At 45.8% G+C, this 7930-nt stretch overlaps 1 protein-coding gene across 1 annotated transcript in view; it reads left to right on the top strand.

The window, feature by feature from the left end:
- Positions 1 to 6130, top strand: part of LOC104122789 (ovostatin) — a 26658-nt gene extending 20528 nt beyond the window's left edge. The window contains exons 27-35 of the mRNA XM_009634962.2: positions 136 to 210; positions 1630 to 1795; positions 2073 to 2293; positions 2889 to 3104; positions 3502 to 3626; positions 3982 to 4072; positions 4658 to 4726; positions 5637 to 5742; positions 6069 to 6130. Coding sequence (XP_009633257.1) covers positions 136 to 210; positions 1630 to 1795; positions 2073 to 2293; positions 2889 to 3104; positions 3502 to 3626; positions 3982 to 4072; positions 4658 to 4726; positions 5637 to 5742; positions 6069 to 6130 — 1131 coding nt within the window. The remainder of the gene's footprint in view (positions 1 to 135; positions 211 to 1629; positions 1796 to 2072; positions 2294 to 2888; positions 3105 to 3501; positions 3627 to 3981; positions 4073 to 4657; positions 4727 to 5636; positions 5743 to 6068) is intronic.
- Positions 6131 to 7930: the final 1800 nt, after the last annotated feature.

Genomic DNA, 7930 nt, shown 5'->3' with positions numbered 1-7930 from the left:
GTGTGTTTGCTCTCCTTCCTTGTGGACTGCCTCCAGAGCTGGCCACACTCTCCCAGCTGGGATTTGGGAATTCATGTTCAAAGGCTTCTCACTCGTGCCATTCACTGAAAATTCCTCTCTCCGTGTCCTTTTCAGGGAGGAGTAGATGACGAGCTGTCGCTTTCTGCCTACATCACCATTGCCATGCTAGAAGCTGGGCACTCTGGCTTGGTAAGGAGAACTTCTACTGCAGGTATTCAGCTGGAATTGGTCCCCAGTTGTCGACTTGGCTCCAGCATCTGCTGCAAATTGTCTAGGTAGTAAGGAGAGAGAAAGAGAGGGAGAGAGAGCTCCCAGGGAACATGACCCTACTCTCTATCTATACTAGTTGTTCTGGTAGAGAAGTTCCCCATAGAATCATAGAATATCTTGGGTTGGGAGGTCATCTAGTCCCACCCTCCTGCAGTGAGCAGGGACATCTTCAACTCAATCAGGTTGCTCAGAGCCCCATCCAACCTGGCCCTGAGTGTTTCCAGGGATGGGGCATCTATTGCCTCTCTGGGCAACCCATTCCAGTGTTTCACCACCCTCACTGTAAATAATTTCTTCCTTAGATCTAGCCTAAATCTACCCTCTTTTAGTTTAAAACCATTAGCCCTTGTCCTGTCACAACACACTCTGCTAAAAAGTTTGTCCCCATCTTTCTTATAGGCCCCCTTTAAGCACTGAAAGGCTGCAATAAGGTCTCCCTGGAGCCTTCTCTTCTCTATACCTCTTAAACCACCAGTGTTCAAGTAGAAATTGTACAGACCTCAGTGGGATTAGATCTTCTATTTGAGACACCCAAGACATTTAGTGACACCTTTTCATTTCCAATAAAAAAACCTTGACAGGTAGTAACTCACACACTATGGCTTAGCCTCAAACATGGCTCAGTCAAGACAGTAAATTATTGCAGCTAAATCCATGAAGTCTACAAATGGCACTAAAAGCTATGTTGGAAAAACAAAGGTCCATCAGACTGAAAAGCTTATCTGTCCTTTATAAAAAGTGGCTAGTACAAAGGACAGCACAAGAGAGATGTTAGACTTCAATAGACTTCAATGAGTTTCTATGCCTCCAATTTTTCATATCCTTTCTGAGGACCTTCCTGATTAGTGCATTAGTGAGCACACAGACTCAAACTGTGGGCATTTTTTACTTGGTGTAAATCTAGTGCAACTTCACAGAATTAAGTTAAAATTACACCAGAGTCACTGAGGATAGACTACTAGGTTGGATTTGTTCAAGACAACAGACCCTGGACTATAAAAGTGCAGAGTGAATTATTATTGTGGAGGTAACCAGAAGGAATTAGCTCTGAAAGAAACAGAACACTCTTCTGTTTATACACTGAAATCTTCAAGAACACACTGAAAAGCTATGTGATTTGTCTGATGTTTCCTCTGAAATCCCTCTTTAAAGAATTCTGTATTCTCTCTCCCAAAGTCAGTACACAAACTGAAGTCTCATTCTCTTTGCTATGATAGTGACAGGATGAAGAACAGGTTCAAAGAAAATAAATCTTTGTCCAGGTGAAGACCACTGTCCTGAATTAGACCCATATGTTTGCTTATTTGTTTGTTTGTTTGTTTGTTTGTTTGTTTTAAGTACCCTGTAGTCCGAAATGCCTTTTTTTGTCTGGAGACTGCATCTGAGAAGAATATCAGTGATGTTTACACTCAGGCACTCATGGCCTATGCTTTCTGCTTAGCTGGGAAGGCAGAAAAATGTGAATCATTCCTTAGAGAGTTACAGAAATCAGCAAAGGAAGTTGGTGAGTTTCAGCCATCTGGAGAATTTGGGAAGTGGGAAGAGGGAGCAGATCTTACTGATGGTACGTGGTCTGACCTTGACAATATTGAGAGTATAGGCGCAGGAACCAACCTCCACAGATGGTTATCTGGAGTTAATTCACAGCACATCTGTTGCTCTGTGGAGAGTACTTGTGAGAAAGAGGCCAGGACACAGTATGTCTCTGAGCAGTGGCATACAACAGCAGTGACACCTGTAATCCATTCTGGCTGCTTCTCATCCTCTCTCTGTTCATTCAGATGGCTCACAGCACTGGGAGCAAGAGGAGAGGTCTCCATCAGAAAAATCTCCCTCCTTCCTTGACCATGCCCCATCAGCTGAAGTCGAAATCACCAGTTACGTGCTGTTGGCATTGCTCTACAAACCTGATCGGAATCAAGAAGACCTCACAAAGGCCTCAGGGATTGTGCAGTGGATTATCAGGCAGCAGAATCCCTATGGAGGTTTCTCGTCCACCCAGGTACCAAAACTCCCTTCCACTCCCCAGCCAGTCCTAGGAATTGGGGCACTGGTTGAGGGTGCCAGTGGGGTTTTGACTACCTAGTCTTATTTCTCTCTTGTATTTGCTGTCTCAAACACACTGAGACCAAGCCTTTCTCTTAGAGAGACCAAAATATTTTTTTTTCCCCTCTTCTTAACTATGGGAATGTTAAAGCCATACAAGAGTAATTTGACTAGCAACAAATACAGGTATTTGTGTTGGGGATGAACCTAGAAAACACCAAACCCCAGGTGTTATATGACCAAGAAGATCTCTGTAGTTGCTTAGAAAACACATGCTCCACCACTATGAAAAACTCTAGAAGTGTGCTGTAGTGCTCAGATTTTATGTTCTGAGACCTCCATATGAGTAGAGAGATTTCTTCCACCCTAAAACATACATGCCAGAATGAAATGGCTCCTTATACATTGAAACACTGGAATTATACACAAATTCAGGGTTTCTTTATCCAGGATGGAGTGACTGTGCTTCATATTGGAACCGTGACTTTGACCTCCTTTGCACCAGTCACACTCTGTAGATAGTTGTCGTTTATTATTTTCTTTTCCTTCAGGACACAGTCATTGCTCTTCAAGCCCTCGCTGCTTATGGTGAGGCCACCTACAATTCTGTTACACAAAATGTAGTCAAGATCACTTCCAAAAAGCCTTTTGAGAAGGTATTTATTGTCAACAATGAGAACAGGCTCCTGCTGCAACAGACTCCCCTTCCTGAGGTCCCTGGGAAATACAGCCTAAGAGTCAATGGCAGTGGATGCGTACTTATGCAAGTAAGTGCTCTCTCTTCATTGTCTCACATTCTGCATACAATACAGTCATGGTTTTGATGATTCTCCATCCGACTTCTCTTTATTTTTCCTAATTATTTGATTTCCTTAAACTATTTAAACACTCTTTTCCCCGTCCCACATTCTGACTCCTGTGGAGTCACAGCATGGAAAAAAAAGAGTCCATTCTGATCACCAACTGCTTTCTCTCTGGGAGGTCACTCTGGGTACAAGCACATTCCTTTTTAAAGAGCAGAGGTCTGTCATTGATTTAAGCAAGGATCTTCCACATAAAACCAAGAGCAACATTGCCAGGAAACTTCACTAAGTGACACTTGGTTTTGGGATTGCAAAGAAAAACCCTTGGCATGCTTGAACAAAAGGGATTTTCCTCTTCCAGACAGCACTGAGATACAACATTCACCTTCCAGAGGGGGCCTTTGGATTTTCACTCTCGGTACAGACATCAAATGCTTCCTGCCCACTGGATCGACCCGCAAAATTTGATATTGTTCTCATAAGCAGGTAATGTGCCATCAACGAACCGGCTGCACAGATAACAAGACACGCAGAGAAGAGTGCTGCATGTATTCAGCTCTGCTTAAAAAGTCAAGAACCATGAGCTAATCAATGTGTTGATGATATTGGCCCGTAAGACCCAATATCCCAACAGACCTTGTGGTACACCCAGTAACTCGTGGTGTTAGCACACACTCGGCCCCTTCATGCCAGGGGCCTCCCCAGCATCTCCCGTCTGAGCCAGTCAGCAAGGGCACGTGGTCAACTCCAGCTTCCCCCTGCTGTATGAGGCCAGGAGCAGACAGCTGAGGTTTGCTTCCCCAGGCACGGTCCAGATTGACGGGGGCCTCTGTTGTTTCAGTTACACAGGGAAACGCAGCAGCTCCAACATGGTCATTATTGATGTGAAGATGCTCTCTGGTTTTGTTCCTGTTAAGTCTTCCCTGGATAAGGTAAACTATAGGACCAAGATTAAATGTCACCCCAGGGACAGAGGTGAAGACTGGTCACGATGAAAACAGAGGCCCAATTAAGAATCATGCACCCACAAAACCCTGCGAGGTGTTTGCATGGCTGCACCAACTTCATTACCGGGTGGAGGGAATGCCCTACGGGGAGCTATGAGCACACAGACATTCCCACATTAAAAACTAGGAAAGGTTCCAGCCAGAGCCTGAGCAGCTGGCAGCTGCAACTGGGAGCTGGCACTGCCCGGGGAGGGAAAGGGTGGGAAATCTGCCAGACTAGTTCTGAAGCCTATACAACACTGGAGGCAGGCAGTATTCCCCAAGAGAGCTGCAGTGCCTCTCATACACTTGGGAAGTGCTCATACACCCCGCTAAATCAAGTGGCAGCCTTTGCTCACTCCTCTCCATCTATTCAGCAACATTTGGGCTCTAAAAATCAGCTGGCAGACCTTGATACCTGGCTAGGAACAGAATGAATCCCACAGCCACACGGTGGTAAGGTCTGAGGTAGCACTTGCTTTTTAATCGTTTGTAAATATCTCAGTTTACCTCAGTTTCCTTGTTTTAAAGCTCATTGATGGCCGTACAGTGATGCAAGTAGAAAACAAGAAAAACCACGTTCTTCTTTATCTGGAAAATGTAAGTTATGATCGCTGCCTATTTGATTTGCAGAAAGGGTGAAACCCGCATGTAATAGATGCATCTACAGAGTGGATACACTCTATAAAGTGCATTTATGTTCTCTTCCTCATCAATTTTCCCCTGTAAACACTAAGCTGCTTACTCCTTAAACTACATGTAACATCCCAACCTCCAAAACAGCTTCAAACTGACGCCTGCCCTACTAGCATCTAGGAATAAAAAAAGCACATAGAAGCTAATAAAAATTCTATCTCCTTTCAGTCAATAGCAAATAAAAGAAACCAGAAAATTGGTTCCCTTCTGTGTATGTCCCCCTGGTAGGCTTCTTGTAAACCTCAGTCCTTCCAACAGGACATGAAATACTGCTCTGATCTGCTCTGGAAAGATATCCATTCCTTCTCTTACATGAGTTCATTCCCAAATCTAACCTGTAATCTAATCCTTGGATCATAATTTACATAGTAAAAGTACATCTGCAGAACTAACAACAGAAGCAAATATCCCAGTTGATGTACATTGATTCCCAGTTTCTTCTTGGCACATAATGTTCATGTCTGAAATGGGAGGGGCTGAAATGCTAGTCCCAACCATCGGAAGATCCTGGAGAATTAAGCTCAGTCCTTTGGGATATTTTTTCCCTCCCTGGCAATAAGATGCATAATAACTACAGAATCAGGTAATACAGGTGGGATAGGAAACCTACAGCTCTTCACTTCAGTTTCACTTTGGACTCTCCAAACATATTTCTGATCCCAGTTTGGCAGGCAGATAATGGATGTCCCACATCTGTATATGTGGCATCAGTGAGATTTGGAATATACAATCGATTGGCTTCCCTGCTGGTCTGCCTCAGATGGCGTTATACAAAATAAAAAGCCTTATGTGATCTCTGTCCCTCCATCCCCAGATCTTGCAGAAGAAAAAGAAACAAATCACTTTCTCAGTTGAGCAGGACTTTGTAGCAACTCATCTCAAGCCAGCTCCTGTGCAGATCTATGATTACTATGAAACAGGTAGGTCTTTGATTTTAACCATGTATGATGTTTTGGGGAGGGACAGGGACAGCAGAAACACTGTGTGCATTAAGGGACTCCCAGAACCCGCCATCCAGGATCTGGATCTAGTGCTAGGGGAGAGACTCTTTTCACTTTAGTGAACTTGGTCTCATGCCCAAGGTGACAAGTGGGCATGACAGGGAAGTTAGGAAAATGCATGTGCCAGAACAAAGGACATTTAAAGGATCTCCAGCTTAAGCATGCGCAGGGTATGTCCACCTCCAGGGAAAGGCACAAGAAGTGGTCTCCAGGCTAGCAGGAACATTTCTTTCCTTCTTTTCCAGAGGAGTATGCTGTTGCTCAGTATACGTCACCTTGCAAAGAGGCTGTTGCAGAAATGGACTAATGATTAGAAAAGGTAAGTGAAAGCCAGTAAAAAACCCCAAGCAGGTGAGAAGGTGAAGTGTAAAGCAGCATGAGCGAGGGATTGGCAGGGTGAGTAGAGCAATAACTATCCTCACAGAAATGGAGTCTTCAGCCTCCACCAGGCTTCTCAGGAAGCAGCCAGAAACAGTGGCTGGCTCCTGACCCATGACACGTGCTCAGTGGACTCTTAAGTGGAGACCACTTTGCTGTTCATGGGAAGAGCTCAGCCTCTAGGATGAAAGCCAAAGCACAGAATAATGAGAGACACTGGGAAATACCTTTGGAGTTTCCTCAAAAATATTGACACTTACCCAGGAATAATCTACCTACAGCTGTCCTTGAAAGTCCCCCTCTGAAGCCTGTGCTTCATGGGCAGAGGCAGGGTACTTCACATGGACTTACAGAAACCTCCTCCTGGCCAGCTAACAAATTAACTGAGGAGAACACTTGAGGAGACACAAATCATGGAGGCGGTGTGTTGGCTAGTCAGAGGTACGATGCTGTCTTGCTGTAGGGAGGTCCAGGTCCGTGTCCCGCTCAGAATAGCAGATATGCTGGCTGTTACCTGCTGAGCAGTTCCTAAGTGGTATGGGCACAGCTCGCTGCTAGCCCTTAGTCCAGCTCTCATCTGTTTTGTACAGAAGGGACTGACTGACTACCCAGTACCCTGAAACCGTATTTTATTTCCTGTAGCTGTTGGTTTGTTCTCATTAAGGCTATTTTCTTTTGGATTTTCCCCCACAGGACCATCATAAATTTTGAACAAGTGGTCAATCACCCTATTTTCTTCTGTCATTAAGTCCTGGAAAAGGTCATTTCACCTTACTAATCAGAGCGGGAGTCTGTGACGTTGTTTGAGCTAGTGTCTGATTCTCTGTTTTCTTTCATGGCACATCTCTCCAGATCTCTATCGTAATCATGTATACCTTTCCATCAATAAAACTCCCTTTTACACTGGGCATTGGTTTTCTTCAGTGTCACGGAACAGACATTTTAATAACAGTCCACATGTTATGGTTGCTGGCTGGGGGAGGATGAAGAAAGAAACTTATCCATCCTGCCTGCAGGACTCATCCTCCTCTCCCAGCTGCAGCTGATAACCACCAGCAACTACTGGAATATGCAGCACGTTCAGGCACTCCCAGCCTCCCACCTCTGGAGTGTAGGACACACTGCACATGCTGGCCGAACAGCCCCTCGACTTTCCCTAGCCCTGCCAGGGTGATGCCTCCGTGCCTGTGGCATCAAAGTAAGGGTTTACGTATGGACATCATGCAGTGACTCTGCATCACGCTTAGTAGAGAAGGTGAAGAAAGAAGCAGGTTTCCGTCCAGGCCTGGTGACTGCCTGCTCCACATCCTGGATCTCCCCCTTGCCAGGCCCTCCAGTCCACCAGAGTTTGTTCAAAAGATAGTGAGCCTGGATCATGCTGACCTGTCCCAGCCACGAGCAATAAGCCTCCCCGTTTTCCTGCACCTCTCATCATCCCCCACTTCGTTACGCTTCGAGTCATGGTGGTTTCTGCAAACGCAAATGTTCTTGGCCTGCAGCGTGCCAGAGTCGGTGAGTGGGTGGGAAAAGCATGATCCAGGCACTACCGGAGCCCTGGCAGAGGGGACAAAGGGACAGGGAGGCATGGCTGGAGACGAGGGAGCAGAGCAGCACTGGGAGGGCTCAAGGAAGACATATGGAGGCAGCTCCTCTTACGCAGGAGCAACAATGACACCAGCAGGCCTCGACCACCCCCGCCAGGCTCCTATGGCCACGGCCCCGGGCCGGC

This window comes from Egretta garzetta, unplaced genomic scaffold (assembly GCF_000687185.1).
Source record: "Egretta garzetta isolate BGI_Z169 unplaced genomic scaffold, ASM68718v1 scaffold363, whole genome shotgun sequence".
Classification (NCBI taxonomy): Eukaryota; Metazoa; Chordata; class Aves; order Pelecaniformes; family Ardeidae; genus Egretta; species Egretta garzetta.
This window is presented reverse-complemented; position numbering and strand designations above follow the sequence as displayed.